The sequence below is a fragment of the Haliaeetus albicilla genome, chromosome 2, assembly GCF_947461875.1.
Source record: "Haliaeetus albicilla chromosome 2, bHalAlb1.1, whole genome shotgun sequence".
Classification (NCBI taxonomy): Eukaryota; Metazoa; Chordata; class Aves; order Accipitriformes; family Accipitridae; genus Haliaeetus; species Haliaeetus albicilla.
In genome coordinates, this window is record NC_091484.1 from 15,791,311 (window position 1) to 15,816,811 (window position 25,501).

At 47.1% G+C, this 25,501-nt stretch overlaps 1 protein-coding gene across 3 annotated transcripts in view; it reads left to right on the plus strand.

The window, feature by feature from the left end:
- Positions 1-25,501, plus strand: part of TOX2 (TOX high mobility group box family member 2) — a 157,765-nt gene that overhangs the window by 38,762 nt on the left and 93,502 nt on the right. For all 3 annotated transcript variants that reach the window (XM_069807357.1, XM_069807366.1, XM_069807371.1), the window contains exon 2: positions 24,624-24,689. In XM_069807357.1, the coding sequence (XP_069663458.1) occupies positions 24,624-24,689 (66 nt within the window). The remainder of the gene's footprint in view (positions 1-24,623; positions 24,690-25,501) is intronic.

Here is a 25,501-nt window from a genome sequence, read left to right on the forward strand (position 1 = left end):
AGAGATGCAGAGAAAAATGAAAATTTGAGAAGTCCATTGGAAAACTTAAGCAATGATTTATTTAAACATTTGCTCTGTAAACAGAATTTAAGGAAACCTTATATTTTTAGGTAGGAGCAATACTTCACACACACACACCCTTTTTCTTCCCCATCCACCAGCTACCTGTGTGTTTCCTGACATTCCTTCTGAGCACACCTGGGGATCGCTGCCCCGGTGCATACACCTGCAGGGACAGTGCTACCAAAATACCCTGCGGGCAGCCCTGCGCATAGGGGCTGTGCCTGGAGCCCTCTGCACTTCTCTCTGCGCAGGTCCCTCCATCGCTGCAGAGAAAGCACAAGCTGTAGAAAAGCGAAACATAATGCTAGATGATAAGCTAGCAGTTGAGAAGGACATGGTTTTTGGAGGTGTCCCAGCCTTGCTGTCCATTGTGGCAGGAGTGGCCATGGGTGCTGTGCCACCCCCCCTCCCAGGGCTGGCACCCTCTCCCAGCGTGTCTGCTCTCAGCTTTCCAGAGAGGAGCTTTTGTGCTGCTAAAGCTGTTATTTAAAACCCTCCTCTGCTGGTTTATTCCAGCTGTGAGCGGTCCCTTAGAAACCCCAGTCTGCTATTTGCCCATGAGTGCTTTTGGGATGAAGGCGCAGCATGAGACCTGAGCACAGCCAGGGAGTGATGTGCCATGGAGGGGAATAGATAAAAGGAAGGTGGGTATTGAAAACATTGGGCAAAATAACACAGCACATGGTATTTAGGATTGACTCTTCCAGCTGCCTTGCAGTTGTTTTATCACATTTAATCGCTCCGCAGCAGGGATGGACACAGTTCCAAAAAGCACAGGCTTGCTCCCCACCATTCCTGCAGTGCTGCTTCCCCTACAACAATCACCCTTCTTCTGAACTCCCGGATGGCTTTCCTCTGTCAAGCAGGGTGCCAGGTAACCAAAGGCAGGTGCCAAAAAATCAGCCCCATGTTCCTACCAGTGCAGAGCATTGCCCTGGGAAGCAGGGCAGGCAGCGAGCGCACCCCACGCTGCATGCACCCTGTGCTGCATGCATGGGGCTCGGTGTCTTCCACCGCTGGGAAGCATAAAGAGAAGAAGGGAAGGTGAAAGAAACAATAATATTTTTACACTTACTGTAACTCAGATTCAGTTTCATATTTCATTAATTATTGTTTTGTCATGTTAAGAGCCTAGGGAGGAAAATATTAATCACAGGTTTTGCTGAGTGCTGTTTCAGTAAGTAAATTAATTTCAGACAGGAAACTTGTTTGTGTGGATATTTGGCTCCTTCCCACTGTCGGCAGGCGAGCTCACCGTGCTTCCCGGCACCCCACCGAGCCCCGGGCCATCCCCCACCCACTTTTTGGCACGTTTTGGTTGTAGCATTTGTCTTCACTGCAGCAAGCAGAGCTTGCAGATCCCGTTGGGTTTTCTTTTGCTTGTTTTTGTTTTCTTTTTGTTCTTTAATAACTTGTGGCAAAAGCCAAGGCAAAGAGATGCCTTTTCTGGCTGGGGCAGGAGCAGTGGAGGTGGTAGAGGCTGTGGGATGCTGCAAAGATCCAGGCTGGCCTCTGCAAAACTCTTCTGGCCCATGTCGCAGCTGTGCGAGAGGACTCTAATAGCATGGAAAGAGCATGGACCCATTGCTCCTATCCCATCTCCATCCTTTCAATCCCAAATTACTGCTCTCCAGTCACCCGGCTGTATCCCACAGCCCTCCCCAGGCACAGGGCTGCACCAGGGCCGTTTCCTTCTGTGCACCATCATCTTCATTTGCCAGCTCTTGGCACTGGGGAAATTCCAATGACATGTTTGCATCTTTTTTTATAAATCAAAGCCAGAGTTTCTTTGTCAAGGAAGAGAGCCCTGAGGTAGATCTGATTAATGGCATGCAGCATGCTCCCCCCCTCCGCCACCCGGGATTATTCCCTCCCTGTCTTAAAAGCAAGTAAGGAGCTCTGTTGGTTGTGCATGGATCTGAGCAGTTACATCTCAGCTACTCAAAGCAAACCTCTCAGGTGCTTATTTTGGGAGAGGGCTTTGCATCCTTTCTCACTTCTGGAGTCCGTGACCCCAGACAAAAATAAATACCATCTAACTGTTCCTGCTCTGGGTTATTTCTGGCAGCATCGCCAAGTAACTGAATTTCAGAGGGCTCTGTGTGTGTGTGTATGTGTATATAAAACAGTAGATCTCAGTAAGATAATCAATTATATGCAAGAGGAAACCAGAACTTTTTCCATTGGTTTTATCAGATATTGTGGTCAGTCAAGGCAATTCAAAGCAACTCAGAACCCTATTACATTCATTCTTGCTATAATCACTCCATCTCTGTTTACCATATTCAGTTAAAGTGGCTTGTTTGCTACATCCGCTCTGCTGCCAAAATAACCTCATTTACTCTTGCAAACGGCTTCTGTTGCTGCTGCTGTAGTGTTCCTGCATTGCAAATATATTCTTGGCCACAGCACTGAGGTTTGGATATATTGTTCTTTGAATCCTGCCGTGGACTTGATTGGTTGGCATTCTCATTCACTTTCAAATACCATTTGAATGACAGGAGGTGGTTTGTTGGGTTGTTTTGGAAACACAGGCTTTGCTTTCACCTGCTGTGGAGCTGAACAGTCTCTGAGCTTGGGGCTGCTTCGTTGGGGTGTTGGTGCTTTGTTGTTTTTTAATGGTTGCCATTGTTTTTGTTGTTTTTGCAAATTTCATCTTCAAACAGAAGAATCTGTTAAAAATACTCAAGTCACTGCTTAACGGAAAGTTGGACCCAAAGTTGGCAGGAGTCTGCTACAACTGCAGCAGCGTATGCAAAGGAAAGATTTGTCTGCATGACATGCAACCATTAATAAGCGGCAGCTGGCGAGCAGCCTCGGCTCTGTGGAGCTGTGTCGTTCAGCTTGTTTCCTCCTGCCCCTTGTTTTTGCTTTTGTCACGTGCTTGAAGCCCTGCTGTGATGGCTTGGTTTGGTGCAAGGTGTTGGGGTGAAGCTGGAAGAGCTGTCGCAGTTGGGGAAAGGGGGAGGAGGGGAAGGAAACCTGGCCAAAATGGCCAAAACCTGGGAGTTTGCCTCTCATCCTGTCTCTTTGCTATGGCTCAGCCTTTGCTGCTCGCTCTGGCGGGTTGCCTGAGCTTGGCCAAGTATCGTCCAGTCCTATGGCCATCAGCGCTGGTGCTGGATGCATCTGAGGAGGGAGCAGCAGTTAACGACCTTCCCGCTTGGTCCCTTGACCTTGGCGTTAGCAGCACGTGGAGGTCTGTCTGGTCCCACAGGCTGGGGCAGCAGTGGAGCTGGTGTTTTGGCAAACGGCTTGGGCAACATGGTGACCTGCGCCATCCCTTTTGAAGGAAAACGCTTCTGCTGCTGGTTACTTCATCAGTGATGGATGATGCTGAGACAAAGAATGACGCGATACACCCAGCTTTTCTGCTCATCTTTTGTGCGTTGTTAGTGCAACCACAGTTGCCTTGTCCTGACTACAAAAACCATACTGATGCGCAGCAGCTCCCTGGTCCCTGAGGATCGTGTGCTGCTCTGTTGCCTGTCACTGCACCTGGGACGGGGGGAGCAGCCGCTGCTGAGCACCAGGAGGCTGGACCTCATGGTGGGATTTCATGTCTCCTTGCTGGGCACCTGGATTTGCTCCCCTCCCTCCCAGCCAGGCTTTGCCCCCCTGGTTGAGGCAGTTGAGGTGCACCATCGCTCGGTAGAAGGGAAAAGCTTTGTCTCTTTGAAGGTCAGGAAACAGCTGTGGAAACAAAGACCCCAAAACAACCCGAAGCAGGGACAGGTTTTATAGTGCTTACAGGTTTCTCATGCTTCTTGGCTCAGAATGTGATTTTAGTGCCCTGAAATGAACCGTCTTGAAAACACTGTGGGGTTTTTTTGGTTGTTTTAAGTTGGGGGAGCGAAACTTCTCATAGGTATAAATCTAAAGCCAGAGGTGAATTTGTCCCCTTTTGTTTTTCTATAAGTATTATCTTCTGCTTTGAGATACATAAGTATTTTTTTAGCCTGGCATGCTGTGAAATTCTGCTTTTAGCTATCAAAGCCTTGATTTGTTTCACTATGAATCGTGCCTCTGACCCAGCCCCAAGTGGGAGCTGCATCTGCATTACAGAACTTGTTATTTGGAGATATGAAACTGAAATGGCAGGACACAGTTTTGTTTGCAGAGGGTTTCTCCTTCCAGGAGGCGTGCATGCTTCGCTCCTTGCAGGAGCATTGTGAAAAGTCTCGCTGCTGTGCTGGAGATGAGCGCGGTTATCCATATTTTATATGTGGGGAAACCTATAGCCTGTAAATGAGCTCATTTTGGGTGAGATTAGAACAGTTTTTCCCTGTGCACTGGGGGGATCCTGGCCAGTGCCTACTGCTGTGCTTTCCGGGGGGAGCATGGGAACAGCCCCTATGCTGGGGACTCGCATCCCTGCATCGAGTGATTTGCCAAAATTAAAGATTTTATATGTCGTCATCAGGTCTCTTCCACTTCCTTTTTTGACAAAACAGGGTCTCTTCCATTTTTCTTCTATGAAATATCTCCATGTTTCAAATGTCCTTTCCTGCCCCAGGGCCTTGGTTTCCCATCTTGCTACCCTTGTTTTCCCATCTCTCCCCTCTGAGAAGCGGGGAGTGGAGCTGAATTCAGCACCTGAAGCAAGTGTGTGCTGACAGGTTGGGTAACAACATTTTCTCTATTATTTTCTGACCTGTTATTTTTGCACTCTATCATTTTGATATTGCTGTGCTTTCAGTAGAGGTTTGCATGGGGCGGTTGACGTGATAGTTGGTCTTATCGCTTAATGTTCAGTTAATTTAAACCCTGCTAAAGTCTAGAAGGATTTCAAACCACTCCTTCCTGCATGGACTGTTCTGCATTTGTCAGCGCAGGGTTTCTCCTGCTCTGATGTTGCCTTCTGCTTGGTTAGGTGGCTCTGAAATTCCCAAGCCTTCCTCATTTGTAATTAACCTAAATAATGTTCTTTTCATCTGCAAACTTTGTTTCACTGTGCAGCCTAATTTCCAGGTCATTAATAAAGATATTAAGCAACAGGAGACCTGTTTAAATACTTCTGTTGGTGTGTTGTTAATTATTTCCGTCTTGAAAAATGTCGCATGCTTAGTCTTGTCATCATCCTCAGCAGCATCAGGTCTGCATACAGCATCACCCACATCTAAACCCAGTTTGGTTAAACCAAAGCACAGCTCACTATGGGAACTCTTCACGCAGTTGTGGTCAGTCTTTTATTAATTTAAGCTTAAGTCAGTTCCTCACAGAACAACTGTATTTAAATGAAATTTCAGTTGAGAGCATCCATGCCAGTGGAAGTAGGTGCAAAGAAAATGCACCTTTATTGAAATGGCTTGAACCTCGTATCGAGGTAGGTTCAAAGCTTTTCATCTCTCTTTGTAGAGAGCTCTGAGAAGAAACCTTGGAAAGCATCAACACGCCTGAGCAGCCAGTTCTCCTGTAACCCTCGGTCGCTGAGGGTGAGCTGCAGGAGAAGTGCCGTCTCCCCTCTCAGAATTGCCATGCTGTTTTGCTGCAGTATGGGAGCATCATGATCTCTTACACGTCCTCTGGGTCTGTTTTGTTGTCACAAGTCTTCCTCACTCAACGATAAGATTTAAGTTGTCCTGATTTGCAGGTTTGCTTTCTAAGCCTCTCTTAGGGACAGACATAGCGTTTGCCAACCCGGAGCACTTCTACAAAGCAGCTGATTTTGCTGGTGATTTCGTGCCTGTGACATTTTATAGGTTCCTTTGGGACTGCTGGGCAATAACATTCATGGGTTTCAACTTCTAGCAACCAGACACTGCTTTACCTTTGTCTTGCAGGTGAAAGAGCCAATGTCTTAACCCTCATGCATCTGCAGACTGGACAAATCAGTTCTCGCCTTCTCTGGGGGAAGATAGACCAACCTCCTCAAGAGCTCTGCTGCCCGCTGTGTTTTACCCTATTCTTTAGCTGTTGTTTGAGATCATCCGTGAGTTGTGCATAGAGGAACCTCACTCAGTGCTTGTTTCTGGGCCTGGTATAGAGGTAATGCCCACTAGAAATTTTTTCTTTATTCCTCACTGGCTCAAGTCCTCCTGGGCTGTTGGGGCTGGGCATCATGCGAAGAACAAATAAGCTGCTGTGGCCCCAGCAGCGAGTGGGAACACGTATCCTTGGGAATTACCCAATCCATCCCCTCTTCTGCTATCTCATCCTTGACCATCTCTTTTGTACTTAAAAAGAAGTTAATACAGGTATCTCCTCCATGCTTTGGGAGGCAGGGGGGAATAAGGCTGCTACAAACAAACTCATTCAGTCTTTTTGCGTTCCTTGTGTCTCCTGTCATCCCAGCAAGGTCTTCTGCCAAAGCTTCTTCCTCCTGGAATGCCTCCTGCATGCCTGGGTGTGCTTCTCCGTTGCTTGGTGCTCAGTCCTCCCACTTTCCTGCTCACGGGGGATGTGTTACAGCAGATGCTCTTTTCTCCAGGCTGAAGCCTCCAGTATTTCACAGCAGGGCTTGCCTCTGGTATAGGCCTTGGGCTGGAGATGCTGGCATTGGTGTTTACCTGTTGCTTTGACCCAGTAGCTCAAGGGCTGTGCTTGGACAGGAAAAGCTAAAAATGATCTCGCTGTGGCACAAGCTGGAGTTTAAGCAGTTGATAAAATGCTTCTGTACATCTCGTCCTGATGGGATGTTTGGGGTGAGTGATGTGAATTCCGAGCTCCTGTGCCCTGGAGCTGTGCAGGGGCTGCCCTGGTCCTTCTGCCCCAGCAGCATTGGAGTCCCCGGCTGGGCAGGCTCGGAGAAGGGCAGAGTGGCACAACTGACACCGTCCTCTTTGCTGGCTGATCAGACCGTGGCTTAGCAGTGGTGGGAGAGCAGAAACTCCCCAGGAGGGAGACAGTGAACCTAATTTCTGAATTCAGAGGCAAATAATTAAACACACTCAGCTGTCATGCTGGGTCAGGGGGCTGTCAGGTGCAGGCAGGTGTTGGTGGGCAGCATGTGCCAGGCTGCTGCGAGACCCAAGAGATGGGTGGATGGAAGGGATGTAGCAAAATGATGGTTTCTATGCTGCCTGCAGTAAAAATCTCCACGCAGACTGAAACTACAGCCCCGGCGGGCAGCAAAGGTAAATGCGGTTTGCACATAAAGTGTTTGCTTGGGGGTTGTCTGCGTCAGCACTTGCAGTGTCCTTCAGATCTGACCATGTTGCATTGTTGTTTCCGCTATGACATGCAAAGATTTATATATATATTTTTACACTTAATATATTAATACACTATTTTTCAAGAAATACAAACTGATCTTTCTGCTCTTTGGGAGATTCATTATGTTTTGTTTAAAGGAACGAAACTTGTTTTCCTTTCCAGTAAGCACACAAGTGTCCGGTCCCACTTACTGACTAGAGAAGGTGATTAATTCTTCTGTTTTTGTAGTCAACAGTGAAACGCGGTCTGGCGATACATAACCACCCTGCAGCCTTGCTGGGGCTGAATTATCTGGCACAATGGAGCCTATAATTAGCAGGTGGAGAAGATGCTGCACGTGTAGTGTTGGAGGATTGCAGAGGGACAGGTTGCAGGGCAACCGAGGGAAACAAGAGATTATGGCCAGGCAGTAAAAAATTAAGTGTTTTCATCTCTCCAGGATGCTTAAATCTTTATAATACAAACTCAAATAAAGAAAACCTTCATTGATGTGATGGAGTTTAACCAAGGCAGACTCTGCGACTGTTGTACCACATAGCATGTGGCACTGGTATAATTCCTGCTGCTCCCTGTGGGTTCAGAACAAGGAGGATTCTTTCTCTCAACAGTTATGAAAAATTTGGAAGTGGAAAAAAAAATCATATCTTTTATAGAGGTGCGGCTGAAATATAAATGAAACATATCCACTGGAGGGCCTGGAATATTGGTGTGACTTCCAGAATTAGGATGCAGAGTGTTTGGTGGAAATCACTTTCACCCACTAAATGCTTTTGGAGAAAACATGAGAGCTAGTAAATGTGATTTATTTTTTTTTTAGGTGTCTGACTTAGGCACTGTGAGGACCTGAGCAGAGGGTCCCAGTCTCTGGAAACACAGGGTTCAAAAAGATGACACAACAAAGCTGAACTCGAGTATCATCTCATTAAAACCCTGGGTCTGAAGGTGTAATGTCTTGATCTGTTTTAACAGCACACCCTTCCCTGCTGCAGAAGGACCATGAAATCCCTCATAAGGCTTAGGGCTGCAAAAGCCTGTGACGTGGTACCCATCCCTTGTCTGCCCTTGATGGGCATCACAACTCTTTGGGAAGCAGCAGGACTAGGTACAGCTCTGCTGGTTGTCCCCATCAGCATGGCCCTACCTCTACATTCACATGCTTGTGGGGTGGCACGTATAAGGAGGTCCCTCTTCTCCCACACTGCTATGGCAAGGAAGGAAAAATGGCTTCTCCTACCTATGCCTTGACCTTGTGGGCAAATTCTTCCCCAAGGCCATGCTTCATGGCAACACTGTGCAGATAACTGCTGCTTTGTGAGCTCTTTGGTCGGTGGGTCCAGCCTTCCTGAGCTGGATATGCCTTTGGAGATACACTTATGATCCTGTGGCTCAGGAAGAAATTGCAACCAAGGAAGAGGGAAATGCTGGTGTTTGTGCCCTGTGCTAGCATACCTAGTCACCTTGGCTGTCCTGGTTTTGACCAGCAGTTAAGAATGAGCCTCACAAATGAGAGCGTGAGCTCTTTGCAGAAGGGTTTGTCCCTTTGTGCAGTGCCTGGTAAAGTCTTTCTGGTGCCTGACTGGGGTAGGGCAGTGCCATGAACACACAGTTATGGGACAGTAAATGCTGCTCAACCCAGCTGGTGCAAATGGGGTGGACAGCCTGGGAGGTGTCAGAGGGACTGCGGACCCAGCTCTTCAGGCTTTTCGCAGTACCTGCTCTTACAGCCTCTGTTTGAAGGTGTTGGCTGCAGGTGTGCTTGGGGCCAGGATCCATTCCGGGGCTGAAAGCATGCTTATCGGGGGGGAAACAAGCTGTGGATCAGTGCACAGCACCCCTCAAGTGCGCCTGTGGGAAGTGCATCATGACAAGGAGGGCTGCTTGCAAAGACCCGGCCCTGGAGTCCCTTTGGTTCTTCAGAGGAGGTTTGCTCCTCTGCGGGAGGCCGAGGATAAAGCCCATGCAGGTGGCTGCTCTGACAACCAGACCCACACGAACATGGAGAGCAATATTCCATAATACCTCTCACAATCGTTCCTTTAACAGGCATTGCTTGGATTATGTATGAGAATTAATAAATATTAAAGTGGATTTAAGAAAACCCTTCAGTGTCAGGAATTGCGACTGCCAACCAGAGCAGGCAGGTGCTTGCAGCTACCAGCACCAAGGTGCATCTCCTCTGTGCATCCCAGTGGGCTGAGCACGAGCTTTTCCCCCTCTTGCAAAGTCCGTGTTGGACTCTTCAGGGCCATTCTGGTGGCAGCTCTGGTGTCACCACCATGCCCGTGGCTTCACCGGAGGAGTGCCGGGTGCTGGAGCAGGAGGATCTCGATAGCAGCTAACTTTTCCCTTTGCTTTGTTAGTGCAGCTGTGCTGATTAGTGGGCTGCACCCACACAAATGAGAACAGCCAGGCCTTTGGGGTTCCCACCCCATGGCAAAGCCGGCAGCAGGCCAGTTTGGGGAATTTCAACAGCAGTGGAAGGGGTAGCGCAGCCATAAATCCTGCATGATTTGAGGGTAAGGCCTGGGTGAGAAAGATGGGAACTCAGCTTGTCAAGGGAGCTTTTACATTTTCCCTTTGTCAGCGTGAGTTAATGTTGAACAGGGCAAATACTTCCCCGCCAGAAGGAGCCTAGCGAGACCTTATTTGTGAATATATGAATAGCAGTTTTGTAGATAGTGCATCTGAATTTATGAATGATCTGACACCGACAGGTTGAAACGAACTCTGTAATTTTATTGTGTTAGATTTAGTAGGTCAGACATATACATGCTAAGTCAAAATGACCTAGAAAACCTTTCTAGGTCAAACTATTGCTTGAAAAGTTGTCTTTTTCAAAGGCAAGGCCATAAGATTTTATGCTTACTCTGACATATTTCCCTTCTAACAGTGCAACGTGAGTCTTTGGGACATGGCAGAGAATTTGTCAGCTCCACTGAGAAGATGGAAAGAAATGTGAAGAAGGGGGATACTAATTTCGTAATGTAACGAGGCCTTTTCTGGCCACCTCTCTTGTCCTGAGATAGTATGTTGGATACTTGGCCAGCAGGATTTTGGGCTAGAAGTTGCAACGTTGATTGTATTAGCACCTTGGTCTTTCCAGCAGTGCTAAACCCTGCCAGACTCCTGGGTCCAGCAGCAACCAGCAGCTCCAGCCTAACTTTGGAGCCATAACCCTTAATTAGATGGAAATTATTTATTAGAAGGAGCTTTTTCTCCCCTAAAGAGGCTCAGGGGAGGCTGATGACATTTGCACACAACGACTGTCTTCACCAGAGAGTTGGAATGGGGCAGAGCCGTGCTCTGCTAACCCGGGCACCACGGCCCAGGAGTTGTGGGGGTGAGTGAAGTCAGATGGACCCAGGACCTTGATGTTGTTGTCCTGCAGCTTATGCCTGCCCTGTTAACACTGCTGCAGTCTGAGCAGATGCAGCTTTCGTGCCATTAGAAGGAAGCCTGAACTTATAATAAAATCTCGGCTGTTCATGTGCGTTACTTCTTATTTCAGAGTGCAGACATAACCGTGGCTCCAACAGGAAGATAAAGGGCTCCCCTCCACCCTCATCTAGTTTTGGATGGACTGAAAAGTTTTTGGCCAGTAGTGCTTGCGGTGATGCTGTGCAATATAGCTGGATGAGGACCTAGGGCTGCTGTTGGGCAGGAGACCAGCTGTTAGGCAGAACACGCACAGATGCTGGGCTGAGACGGCGGCGTCCTCAGAGGTACCCGAGCAGGAGTCCCACTTCCTGACCGTAGCCGAAGGCGAGCAGCACCTCTGTGTGCTGTTTGCATATCATGCCCACTGCCTTTGCTCCCCGGGAAGGGTGGCCGTGCCCCATTTCCCACCCTGTGCCCAGGGCTCCCCCCTGCTCCCCTCCACCTGCCTAAGCCGGGCACGGTTAACCCCGCAAGCAGGGCTCGGCACTGGCAGGCACTGGCACAGGGAGCATCCCGGCGGCTTCTGCCGACGCTGCCCTGCTGGCATTCCCACCGGAGTGGCACAACCCAAACTCCACAGGTTGCAAATCGTTTGTTCAGCCGAGCCATGACCTACTTGAAAGTAGCTTTTGCCATCCCAGGAAAGTGGGTAATCGGAGGCTGCGGTGCCTTCTGAACAATTACAGCTCACAGCAGTCCAAATGAAAATGTTTGTTGAAAACAACATGTGCATAATTAAGGCTTAATGAGCCCTTGTCTGTTTGGAATCTGCAATTAGATTTATAATAGAAAATACTAGCAAATGCCAAATAGCTTTAAAGGAAGGCAAGATAAAAGATAATTTTGCTGCAAATCTATAGTAATACTGTAATTTAATGAGCTGGAAGTGGTGCAGAGAAAGACTGTAAAAGCTTTGGACAAGTTTGTATTGTGTGTGTTTATCTTATCTGCCCATTTCCCTATCTATAAAGCTGTCAGTCTTGCTTTTAACTGCTTGGAAAAAGGCAGGACTTTGCTAAAAATCAGGAAGACTCCCTTTGTTTATTTTTATTTAAGTCATTAATTAGTTGGGCAAAACTGCTTTTTCTCTTTCTCATCAACATGCTTTAAACTTCTTGTTAGGGTTAATAATAGTAATAATAGTAATAATAATATCTCTATTAAATTATTTACAGTGAAGCAGGGGCATAATAATAATCAGAGGTGCCTCTTTCTGATTAGTTTCATTGATGTTATTGAGTTTTCAACTGTCTTTTTAAGACATTGAGAATTTTCAACGCTAAGGTGTGTATTTTAAGAAGTAAACTTGAGGCCGGCTTGGCTGCAGTAAGCACAAACTACCTTTTCACCCTAATGAAAAAAAGTTACATGGCAGTAAAATTTGCTGGAAAGATTGATAAGATGAACAGAGAGAGGTCTCAAAAAAAAAAGAAGAGCTGAAAGTAGAAGTGCTTGAGAGAGATGGTTTGTTAGGGGTTTTTTTTTTAATAACCAGAAGTTGAGGTTGGGAATGAAGCGGTACCAACTTTGGATACGATGCGTGGACCTGGCAGGGAATCGAGGCCAGTGCGGTGGCAGGGTGTTAACGTGCACAACCCCCTGGAAACGCAGCCCAACAGCTTCGACAACCTAACACAGCACTTCATAAAATAGGATGTACAAGGATGTGGTAATGCTGCCTGTGGAAATACCTTTCTAATGTGATTTTATTGCCCGTGTGAAATGTCGCTGAGCTTCAGCTTTTGTAAAACCATGGGTTTGCATGTCTTGAGTCTCGGCGTGGGAAGTCGCAGCACCGGTGCTGCGTTTGCAGCTTTGCGCATGCAACATCTGCAAAGTTCAAAGTTGTCTCCCTGCTACCTTTCAGCTGGCAAATTTTGGCTCCAGCCCCTGATTTCACAGTGGCGATGAGCGCCCGGGCCCCGAGCGTGTCTGCATGTTCACAGCCCTGCTCCTGACCGGCCACAACTGCTGCCCCGCGGGGTTTTGCTGTTCTCACGGACGTGGGACGCATGGTCAGAGCAGCCCCAGTGGCTGAGTTATTTAACCCAACCATGCAGCACGCTGCTCTGGTCATCATCGAGGGCAGAGCTCCCCCTCCCAGCCCTGCAGCTGCCCCTCGCTGCTTGGGGCCATATTTCAACTGCTCCTTGCACCAAGCTTGCAGTAAAATTGCCTTTTTTTTTTTTTTTTTTGGTAGAGGTCAGGATTATTGAGGCTTTTTGGGTTTTTTCCTCAAATGGCTTGCTTGGCTTGCAGCCTCTGAGGCAGTGTCTGGCTGTGTTGGCCCCATCTGCTTGGCCCCACAATGATGCCTCGACGGCAGATCTTCCGGTGATGAAAATGCAATGTTGCTCCTTTGCTTCCGCTACTGAAGGAGATGGGGTGATAGATGGAGGCTGTGGACACCAGTGGGGTCCCCTGGGTGCAGCACAGGCTACTGAAATGGCTTGGGGGCTCCTTGCTGTTTGTTTAAGAGGATAATTGCAGTTTTTGTTAAGAGGCAGCATCATCAGCATAGTCAAAAGGAGGCCCATGTGCTGGAGACGATGCTCTTTCTGGCAGAGTAGGGATCTGAAATCTGGCCACCTTCAAGCCTATGAGAGTCTTTCATCTGAAGAGTGAGGAGGTTTGGGTGAACTCCCTCTGCTCCCCGACAGGGTCAGCATGCAGGTTCAGACTCCCCTGCACATCTTTCCCATGGCACAGCAGCCAAGCATGCTGGGATGAGCTTACTGTTGTCCTGTGTACATCAAAATACGCATTAAGGTTGTGAGTGGTCCGCATTGGTTTGATTGTGTGGGTTTAGAAAGAATAGCAGGGTTGTGATGCTGGCAGGATGAAAGCCGGTTCTCTGATACAGGAAGCTGTATGCTGTGTTATTGTTTATTATTTATTTACATTGGACCTCCCAGACTCTTGCTAGGATTGGGATCTAGTTAGGTGATGTAAAAACGCTTACAGAACATGGACGTGGAGTCTACGATCTAAATAAGAGAGGGAAAAATGCAGAGAGCTATACCGCTGTAATGAAAGCGGGCAGTGATGATGCTCCCAGACTTCTAGGATGTATTTTCAGAAATTACCTTCCTAGCATCCTTGGTTTGGGGTTTTTTTGTCTTTAAAGGAGATCTCACTTTTCATTAGGATTTTCTTTTTTTTAGTCATGAACATGTCCAAGTGTTTAAGGTAAAATTATGAAATGGATTGTACTTTGTCAGCCCGTTTTTTTTGCAAGTCATACTATGTACCGCTGCAAGAGTTATTTGCATACACAGTAGAGTGCAGAACCACAGAAGGCAAGTTTTCACTGGTGCCAAATATTTGTGTGTTTGAAACTACTCTCTAAATGACGAGCATGGAAGCTCTCTGAATCCCTCCCCCCCCCCCCCCCATTAGCTGGTTTTGCATAACGCTCCCCATTCTCACCAAAATTGTCTTGAAAATCGATTATTCTTCTCCCTTACACTTTGAAACAGAAGAAAAAAAGCATGATCTTGAATTCTTAGGGGCAGAGATGTGATTTCGCTTTCGCTAGTGGGGCAAAGCTTCAAATGATGAAAGTGTTTAGCAAAGTACCTGCCTGCGCTTGCAAGTGAATAGCGTGTGCTCTGGGCTGTGCTTCAGACCTGGCTTTGCTGAAGGAACAGTGGCTGTAGAGAGAATTAAAGTTACAATTTTTCTTCTTGAAAGGCAATTGAGTAGCACCTGTGATTTTTGTGAATTTTCGGAGGAGTTAGGAGATATTTGGGAGCCAGGTTGTTAACCTGTACAGCTGTCAATAAGGTGTCGGGATCAGAAGCACAATACATGGTCTTAAAAAGTTAAAAGCTTTAAGCAATCTTTACATTGCTCCTCTGACAGCTCTCTTCCTCTCTGCGACGTGCACTTGTGTACTTATTTATTTATTTACTCTGCAGTTGAGAAAAGAGAAATAGATTTCCAAAATTATTCCCGCACTGTGCGCGTACGTCAAACCCAGCGTAACCACAGCGACTGCTTGTGCGGGGCTGCTGTGGCAACAGCTGCTTCCTTTGCTTGCTCGCACTGCACTTCTCCTTGCCAGTGAATTGCTTTTATTCAAACCAGGCGTTTGCTTTCAGCCCCGGGCTTGGGTGGGCATCCAAACATCGCTGCCCACACAGGCTCCCTGCTCGCTTCCTGGGCCAGGGGGACAAAATTATAGGATGGGAAAACTTTCTGGCTTAAGGTTTCTTTCTTCCCGACTGCTCCTTTGCTTCCTCAGCTATTTCGGTTCCGGTGGCCACGTGTACCCCTCTTCAGCGATACCTCTGGTTGCAGTGAGGGCTGTTGTTCTGGTGTCGAAATCGGCATCTCCATAACAGACTTCCAGAGCAGAGCCACGCTGGTAGCTGCTTCCGAGGCAGACAGGTATAAGCTCTATTTTTATCTCAACCCCAAGGTTTTATCTTGCAAAAAACAATGTACCTAGGTGCCTTTGACGCTGGCACTGTTCTCGCACAGAGCCTCCGTGGCTTCTTTTAGATCTTTGTATGTTTTCTGCCTCTCTTAGTTTCCTGTGAATTACAAGTGTTACCAGTGAAGCAGGTAGTGCAGTTAAGTCTCATTATCACTTACTGTATTTGTTTCAGACTGTCTACACACCAGCACGGTGCCAGGAAACATGCTGCATTCATTTACCTTCCTCCCTCCCCAGCAATGCACAGGGCACCAGGCATTTACAGTGCAAGCTGGTGCCTTCAGCTCTCTTGGTTATTCAGCTGCTAACGGGAGAAGGACCCTCTTAGCAAAGGCCTGGTATTTATTTTTTTGCAGATAAACTCCTCAAGCACCTGCATAAGCGTGATAAACAACGCAGGATGTGCTTGTTGTTTGGTTTCGAAAAGGAAGTGATGTGCATGCCCAAGCCTTGCAGCTACATCGGTGTGATCGTATCTTGCAAAATAAACGGTGTTGAGTATGGTCAGCAATGGGCTGGAGAGGTCCTGGGTGAAAGCAGGGGTGAGCTGGGAGGACGGGTGTCAGGAGGTGCTGCTCACCTCCCAGGCAGCCTGTTCTCCTTGTCTATGCCCAAACTTTGAGAGAAATCGTGAAGGGTTTGGTCTGGCCAAAGCTGTGGCTCTGGTGAGCTCTCTGCACTGCGGGAGAGGAGGAGGATGGAGATCTCCCGTGCATCCGCTGCACCAGGGCTGCTCAAAGCGCTGTGTGACACCTCTGCCAGCCAGCGTTACATCGGGGTGCTTGGCAGACCGAAAGCTAAGAACTAAACACTGTCAGCTGAATACAATCAAAATGTATTAGATCCAGATCTGCCTTCAGGGGCAAAACCTGCTAAGTTGAAAAAACCCATTCCCCTCCTCCGTGCACAGCGGAGGTGTAAGCATGAGCACCTTTGGCCTTTAAATTAATAGCGCGTTTCTCTGCGCATCGTTCTTCTCCTTGCTGCGGCGGGGAGAAGGACAGGAGGCTGGAAAAAGGAAGCTGGCTTTGCCGCTCTGCTGTCTGTGCTGCCTTCGCTTCTTTTCGGAGTCACACGTGAAAGGGTTAAGCAGAATTTTGATCTCGGCAATATTTTCATGCTTATACATTCTGTTTCTCATTTCCATGACAAAGATGGTAGGAAGAGCAGAATAAGGTACAGAATTTGCAGAGCAATTTTAAGACTGTAATGAGAACAGAAAATAGTAGGGGGAGAAGAATTGTAATTAGAATATGAAATGGGAAAAAAAAATTAATCTATTTCCATGTCAGTCTTAAGACTAAATTCTGCTGCTCCCTGTAGCTTTCAGTGGACGGATTTTTTTTGTGTGTGTATATGCAGAGCTTGAACTCCTTTGCAGGCTCTGAAAGGTCCAGGTAAATGAGTTTAAGTCCTCATTCCCCCCAAATAATGTAATAACAATAATTTCATGTGCAGCATTCACAGAAAACCAGCCAGATAACTCTTAGATAAATGAATGCTGCCACTTGAATAGTGGTGGGATTCAGGATCTCTCTAGCCATGAGTACCGGAGGATAAAAGGGGATGTTGGAGGTGCTCTTGGGGCAGAGGTCCATGCAGCCACCTGGATAAGCCTTATATGCTCGCGTATCACAGAAGCACCCACACACCAAGTACTGCTGGTTGGGAGGGACATTTGCGTGTCCCAAGCCCAGCCGAGCCAACCAGATGAGATTGCACAGCACCTGGTCCAGCTGAGCTCTGAGTATCTCCAGGGATGGAGATCCCACAACCTTGTGGTCCAATATTTGACCACCCGCATGCTGGAAAATGTTTTGCCTAACATCTAATGAGATTACATCTACCCAAGGAGCTTCCAGCAGCCCACAGGTCAGGGTCACCTTGAGCTCAATGGTTCAGATTTACTATTCCCCTCTAATTTGTCCAGTTGCTAGATCCAGTTGTCTGGATCCATCTAGGCCACAGCATCCTGCAGTAAAAGGTTTTGCTCTTGAGTCCTGTATCAAGAACTTCTCTGTAAGGTGATTAATTCCACTAGCTAGTGATTTCAGTGTCTGCCTCCTTGGGTTGGGCTATGAGAACCAGAGAAGAGCCGTTCCTGTTCTCATCTCATGATTTCATGTACATCTTTGTCGAGTCCCTCTATATCTATCACCTCTTTTCCTCAGCCACATACACCATTCCGCCCCTTAGATCCTCCCTGCTGTTGCCCTCTCTCCTACTCCTAACTGTACAGATGGTAAAATAATGTTTGATCTTTTCTTCTCCATTCTTTTCCTAATTGCTCCTAAAAGTTCAATGGCATTTTTGGCAGCTGCCGAGGACTGAGAGAAAGTTAGAAGTGATCTCTCCAGAACAAATGCATGATTTCTCTCCTGGACAGTAACAGCTATTTTAAGGCCCATTGTCGTCTCTCTGTTGTTAGGATTGTTTTTCTCCAGTGCATTACTTTGCATTTATTGACATTAAATTTAATCTTCCATTTCCTCACCACCACTCAGTACTGTGAGAGTCTTAATGCAAAGCCATTCAAAGTCGCTCTTAGTTTTAACTAGCCTGAATAATTTTTGTCTCATTAATAAAGTTGAATCATTCTAGATCACTTATGAACTGGATAGATTTTAGTGCAGATGGATTGTGGACCATGATCCTCCTCTTGCTAAACCTAATGAGTATCTTTGCATTGGCTGTGAGCAAGAGGACCTTCCCTTATATCCCACAACAAGTTGGGCTTGGTTTTTACAAGCTTTTTGTTGAGGAACCTTGTGAAAAGTCCAGCCAGAGAGATCATTTTCCCCTTTCCAGGTCCTTGTTGAACCTTCAGCTAACACTAAAGTGGGCTGCGAGGCACGACATCCCTCGTCCCAGGTCTCTCTCTGCTGCCTCGGTGGTGTGGTGCAGCTCCAGATGGTTTCACACTGACAGAGTCAGACCCGCTGGTCTGGCACCTTCCCCTTGCCACTCTTGTTTCTTTTGGAGTGGAGGCAGTAGGCTATGCGCTGCATTTGTTAACTTGCATTGCTTTAGAGCGGATGGGTGAATGCCACTTGGCCATGGAGGTTCCTCAGGATTTTGTTGGTTTCTTTTTTTTCCTACTGGCCATCCCAGTGTGGGTCTTTCTAAGGACGATGCTCTGGTGTGGGAACCACTGAAAACTCCTTCAGAGTGCAAGCCAGTGCAGATAATTCCTTTATTTCCCAGCTGGTTTTAGATTCTTGACAGTCTTTGTTGTACCTCGGTCAGCCCTTAGCACCACCAGCTGTGCAGTAGGTTTCCTGCTTCTGGTATGTTTGAAACATAACTGCTGTTAGCTTTTGTGAATTGCTCTTAAAACAAACAAACCAACGAAACCACTTTTTACTATATGGTTTTAAGCCTTAAGACTTCATCTGTATCAATCTGATTTTACCCTAGGATAATCTATGAGAATATTGACGACATGCAAAAAACCCAGCCCCCACAACGCCCAGGTGACTCTTGCAGATACTCAGCTGTGCAACCCGTTGTGAAAAGGATGTACTGCCACTGACACCTGCTGTGGTGTTGTGCTCTCTTTTAATGACATTTGTCCTGAAGCAAATTGCAGCGCGTGGCCAGCCCGGGCGGCCGCGCCGTGGCTCGGCTGGAGATGCAGAGCTTTCCTCGCAGGAGGGTCCTGGCTGGGGGGGCGGGCAGGGTGGTGGGTCGTAAATCTATTGCTGAACTTCTGACCCTCTTTGACAGGATCAACTGAGGGGCTATCCAAGCATTTCAGCGGACAAATAAATAATGCTAAGTAGATCACTTTGGGCCAGAGGTTGTGTAAAGACCTTAATGGGGAAACTGCAGTTAAAGAGATTAAGCTAACCTCAGCGATGTATTCCCCGAAGAAGCGTGATGCTAAATTACTCCTATAGGAAATCACAGCGGCAGCTTTGCAGGCAGCAGCATTGACAGGGGCAGGGCTGAAGTGAATATTTCACGTCCCAGGGATGTGGCAGAGATGCGTACTGGCAAAGGCGATCCTTGCCAGCATTGGTGGTGTTGGTTTGGTGTCGGTGCCCAGCGCGCCCATAGGGCTGAGCCTGGTGTGCAGGGGTGCCGCATACTGTGCAGGAACAGCATCATGGGGATGCGGGGCTGGAAGTACCGTGGCCAGAATGCACTTACAGCAGAATGTGGTTATGCCACCAAAATAATGCGTGCCTAAAAAAGAATTAATTGTGGAAAAAACTACTTTTCTAAAACTTTCTAAAGAGTTATATTTCTGCATGCTGGGTAGGGCGCCATCAGAGGCAGCTAAATAAACTCCAGCAACACATGGGCTGCAATAATTTTTATTTTTTTTTAATGGGGGGTATTAAATATGGCATTGACTGCGTTATGCAAGTTTTCTTGTATCTTAACTTTTATTCACTAAAACCTTAAAGGCATTTGTTGCATGGCATTATTGTGAGTCACTCTATGTCATGATGCTAGTGGTGGCTGAGGTGTAGCTTGCTGGGCACCGAAACCAGCTACATCCCAAGCATCTGTGGTGAAAGGTGATAGCCCCAGTGCACCCGGTTTGGAAATGAGGTTGTCATGAGAGGGGACCTGCTGCCTATCTCCTGTGTCCTGGCACAAGGAGGGAAAACTGAGAGACAAGTGCTTATAGCTCTGAGCAGTAGGAATCACTGGAAGCATCCAATTTGTTCTTCACTGGGCATTTAATAGCTCCTTGGTGATGATGGCTTTTAGTAACTGCTGGAATTTGCATCAACAGACCACTTTTTAAAAGCCTCAGATCCTCAGTGAACTTACAGTTAAGGTGCTCTGGTCTAGTATTGTCAACAATGAATGTTAAATTTTAGGTAAGACACCTCAAGAAAAAAAAACCAAAACCAAAAAAACCCAAACCCCACCACACTTAAAATAAAATTAGTTAAGAAGTTTGGAAGATTTTTGAGATCTTGCAGGTGTCATTGAAGCTATTCCTGGTGTGAGTGCTGTCAACATATTTCTTACAGAGTTGAGGTTTTCATCTCAGCTCGTGACTCTCAGGAAATAAAAGGATGTGATGAGATTCATAATAAAATTGTACAAGCTGGCAGTGCCATCCATGAGAAAGTGACACCTTCTCTGAATCTTGGCAGGAGGTTGTGTTTCTTTCCGCTGGGTCCTTCCCAGTTAACAAACATTTATTCTCCATGTTTGCACAGAGCCGGAGATCACACAGCTGCTTGGCTCTGGGGTCTGTCCCAGCTTGCAGCATGCATTTATTTTTCTTATTCATTTTCATCTTATTAACACTGGACCCATATGACCTCTGGGCACATTTACAGATTTGAAAATAATGTCGTATCACAAAAATAACAAACCAAAGTGAGTCTAGAAAAGCAATAAAAATAAAGTGCTTCGTAGAATATCATCAGAATCAAGCCTCCACTCAGCTCCCTGTACGGGCTCGTGGATGCACAGCAGCACTCTGCCTCTGCAGCTGCGGTGCCAGCTACAGCTCCCCTGGAAGAGCCGTAGTAAAAGAACTGTATTTTTAAGTAAATTCGCCATGAAAAACTAAATTTCAGAGGGTGTTTTCTCACAGAATAGAACTGTCCTTGTATCTCTTGGACCCAAAATACATGGGAGTGTGTCCCATGGAGAGGTGCTGTCTGGAGGCACGGCTCTCTGTCCGTCACCCTGAATTCCTTGGGACTCCCTGGCTGAATGGGGTTGACAATGTCCGTGTGCTTATCCATCGGTGCCAGGCGAAGTCACCTCCTGTGGCATGAGATTGGGTCACACCTGTGCTCCCAGTCCTTCAGGTTGCAGTTCCTGTCACCTGCAGGTGAAGGCAGCTTGCTGGCATTCATTTGACAGCATGCTTTTGTTGCCAGAGTTGGTAGGAATTTGAGCAGTTTCCTCTGAGGGTTTTTTCTTTTTCTTTTTCTTTTTCTTTTTCTTTTTTTTTTTTTTAAATCTGGTGAGTAGAGTTGTTTCTGTCCTGAGCATGTTATGTGAGACAAGTTTTGAGTTGGGATTTAGCAAAGTGGGGCTTCATGGGTCCTTTTTGAAGTAGAGGTCCTTGATTCTAGTAGTGCTTGTAGGCAACCATCGCTAATCTAAGTCAGCGCAAGTTAGATAAAAATGGGTCCAAGTCTCAGATGAAGGAAGAGCAATTCATCACGTCTACCTGCCTCTCCCAGTTTCTCAGCTTGGCTACACAGGGTTTGCACTTCCCAGGTTTTTAAGCGAACAGCATGTCGTGGAGGCAAAGCACTACGAGCTGAGAGTGATCTCGGCTCACCTCAGCTTCCTGCTCATTTCATGCGGGAGAGAGTGAGAATTAGCCACAGCCACTGATTTGTTTAATAGGCTGCTTCTATTAGCCAAAGAATAACAAAAATTAAATAATTACAAAAGAGCAAATGGATGATTAAGACAATTGCACGAGAGTATGTGCCTTTCAAGTTAGGACTTGAAAATGATACCTGCCACTCCACATGTGCACATCATTCGATACAGGTTTGGTCAGTTTTGGGGGGCACAGAGGGTGATGAATGGATGCACCCAGGTCTGGAACTGCCTGGGAGGCTTGCATGTATCGGGAGTTAGACCAAAGCGAAAAGGGAGGAAGCATTTGTAACCAAAGGCAAATATTAAAATGTCTGTTTCTGCCGTAAATCTACCTGGAATGATGGCGCTGATTGTTTTGAAGTGCATTCTGTAGCGAAACAATAATGAGAAGAGGGAGAGCACATCACTTATCTGCTCTACCTGGCTGGTGTATAAGTGGCAAACATCTAATTGAAAAAATATCCTGATGGGAGAATTTCTAATAAATTTGTTTGCACCCTCATAGCCTGGAGGAGAGGGGAAAAAATCCAATCAGCAGTGGGGAATTTCCAAAGTTTCCATTGCATTTCAAGTCTTGATTTTCAGGCTCGCTGCTCAGACTGGCAATCAGAGGCACAGTAATTTTGAAGGCAGGATTCATTACAGTTATTATGAAGGCATCAAGGCCAGAAGGAAGCGTGGAGCGGAGGTAGGGGAACAGTAGAAAGCCATAAAAAAAAATACATTCTGACAAACAGAATGATATAGAGAAAGCAGAGTGCTTGTCCTGCCCTGGACCTCCCCAGTGAAAGATACTTTTTGTTTTCTGAATGTCGATTGCCAGGTGAGTTTTGTTTTCTGGAGAAGAGCTGTTTCAAACAGGTCTTAGTCTAGATCTGCAAAATACTGTGCTGGAGGAGGACAAAAGTTAGGTGTGTGTTTGCAAGGAAGGGGGGTGGATGGATGTGTATCATCTGTGTATTTAAATCTCTCAGAGGGGCAAAGCTTTTACTTAGGAAGGAGCTCTTCTTTTCCTGATGTGGAAGTAAATATTTCTGCAGTGCAAATTCCTGACCAGTTCCAGGGACAGAGAGAACTATTTCCCCACTGGAATATTTTTCTCTCTCTTCAGGGCTGCTTGCTGGAGAGCTCTTGTGCAGCTCACCTGCATCATCTCAGTGTGCAGTCTCAAGACGCAATAGCTTTTAAGTGTCCCGCAGTGCCATGCAGCGTGTCTGTGCAGCCGACCTGACGCAAAGCTCTGGCACTGCAGATTGGAGCACCAGAAAGGGCCGTACATCCATGTGGTGCACAGCCTTGAGGTGTCTGCTCAGGCTCCAGGATCCACCTGATGGTTTTTTGGTGGGGTGGTCCCCAAAAGAGCTTGGGAGTGGGACCTCAGGACCATAATTCTGCCTGTTCCAAAAAGACTGACTCCTCAAAACCATGCTGCTGCCCCTGCCAAGTCAGAGACCAGCTCCTCCTGCAGAGCCTGGGTCCAGCTGCCCCAGGGCTGAGCACCTCCACCAAACTGTGCCACCTCTTCTGCAAATTCAGCCTTCTCCACTGGGGTTGGTTGGGTTGGCAGAGGGTATTTAGGCCGTAGAGCTGACTGAGTCTCCATGCCTGGAAGCATGGCAGCTCCAACTGGAACTGTGTTAGCAGGAGTTGGCTATGCCAGCGGTCATTTTACAGGTGGAGGGAAATTCAGTTTAAAGTGGATAGCACCCAGCTGGCTTCTGGGAGAGCTGCTTGTCCCAGCAAGCCTGTAGGGCTGGCTATGCTCGCTGCATCCCATGGCTCCTGCCTCGCTGATGGGTTTAACGAAATCCTGCATTTGCACAGGGATCCCCTTCCACCCTGCTGTGGCTGCTATTGGTACTAGTTAATGAGTGTCACAATACCCGCTCTAATTTTGCTGCTTTTAATTGGTTTGCTCTGCTATCCCAGAGGATGGTTTGGCAATTAGAGGGTGTCTGAAGCCAAGCAGAGCTGAGTTACCCCCACTTGGCTTTACTAACTCTGCTGACTTTAATAGCTAATCCTGTAGCACTCTGAGAAATTGAAGTGTAATTAATAGTCTACACTGAAAATCTTCACCTGATTTTATTTAGATTTCTCTTTTATTTTTCTTAATATGGCCCATTTCTGTTAAGGCATAACTGGTATCAGCTTCCTATCAGAGAGTGAGAGGACGTGCAAGGGGTGAACAATCTTCAATTCATCATCTGGCTTGTAAGGGCAAGAGGGTTGGCTGTTCCCCTTGTTAAGTATATGGTGTCATTCACAGCTGGTACCCTCATCCTTGTCTCGGGAGTGTTTTATGGCATAGCCCATTTTATTGCCATAATTAATTTGTGAACTTAGCCTTGAGAACTGCCCCAGCCATACTTCGAGCCGGAGACAATCCTGGAGGGCTTTTTTCCTTCATTTGGAATGGGAGCAAGTGAAAAGCTTCCGTTGTAGCTAATTAATGAGAAGAGTTTTGCAGTTCTCCATGGGGATTTTGTAGCCTAATAAGTGGATTAGCAGCTTGGAACCGGGTGAAGGGGGCAGGTGTGTTTGCAGGAGCCGTGGGGGCACAGGCGAACGCACTGTGCTCAGGCTGCCCTGCCTCTCGCCCAGCCGTGGAGGCAGAGTCCTGGCAGAGCAGGCAGGGGAAGTGGAAATGGGGGGGGAAATGTGCCTTCTTGCAGCCAGAGTTTGCAAAGAACAACAAACTATCAGTCTGGGGAATCAGGCTTTGCATAGAGACCCCTTCATATATGGTCCGGAGTGGCTTTCTGCATTGCTGCTGTAGGTTTCCTTTGTGGGTTAAGGGGTATGTAGGTGTCTGGAAGAGGCTTGAATAGGACCTACCTGTCATGGAAATTTCCGTCGATGGAAGTTGGCTTTTTAAAGCTGATCGATGGTCTAGTAGGAATTTTAGCTAGAACTTCATTTGGGTGATCTTTGCTGCTGGGTACATCTGTGGTTTTGCACACGTTTGGCTTATTTGTTTGAATTGGAGTGATTAATTCATTATTTCACTGAAAAAATAACATAAATCTGCTACGTTACCATGTCCCATTGCAAATAACCATGCTGAAAGGTTTTAAAGGAGCAGCTCAGGATTTTCTTCTGGGAATTTTGGCTCTTTACGTGAAGAGCCAGGAAAGTATTTGGGATGCACGTGACCCTGGTGTACAGATGGTATTTCACTAACTCTGACTTTCTTTTGTCTTTCTAGTTTGATGGGGAGAACATGTACATGGGAATGAATGACAACGCCCAGGAGTTTCTATCAGCAAATCAGGTAAGTGTCAATTTGCTTGGGTGGGCAGTGTGGTGAGACTTTCTAAGGGACTTAGGCTATGCCCAAGCAAAAATTCTAGGAGCTGTCTGTGAATCTGCATTCCTGGGACATCTGGAGGGTGCACGGAGGAGGTCACAGCTGTCAACCCGGCTGCTGCCAAGGAGCAGCAGTGGATGCACTCAGTACAGGGAGAGGGATGCGCTTGCGTGCCAGTGCTGCTGTGTATCGCCGGAGCCTGGCTTCGCCACAGCTCTCCAATGAGGCTGAAAAGCTTTTCCTCAGCATCCTTCACTCAAAATGAAGATGCAATTGGTGTTTCTGCATGCAGTGAGGTTTCCAAGTATCATGTGTAGTTCAGGTGTCTCCTTCCCTCACGCAGAGTATTTCCTGTAGCTAAATAGATTAACAGTTATCTGGCTCAGGGAGAAAAAGGAATCAAAGGTTTCCTGTTTTGGAACTATAAACCCACATGTGGAGGACCAGAATAGAAGTCCTCACATCTCACAGGTGCCTGAGCCTTCAGGGCTCTCTCTGGGCTTGGATACACATGATACAGACATGTCCATTCAGTGGAACCCTAAATATATATAAAGTTAAGCCCATGCTTAGGTCCTGCTGGGAGGTGAGGACTTCAGCACATGCTTACCTGTCCTCCTGACCAGGAGATGAAGAATGGTCCCATCTGCATCCCACCGTGGTGGCCCAGCACGACTAGAGCGTGCTGGGGATTCAGTGCATCTTTGAGGTGCCTGATGCTGCACCGTCGGGGCAAAGTATCTCATCACATCCAGCTACCTTGTGAGGGAAGGTGC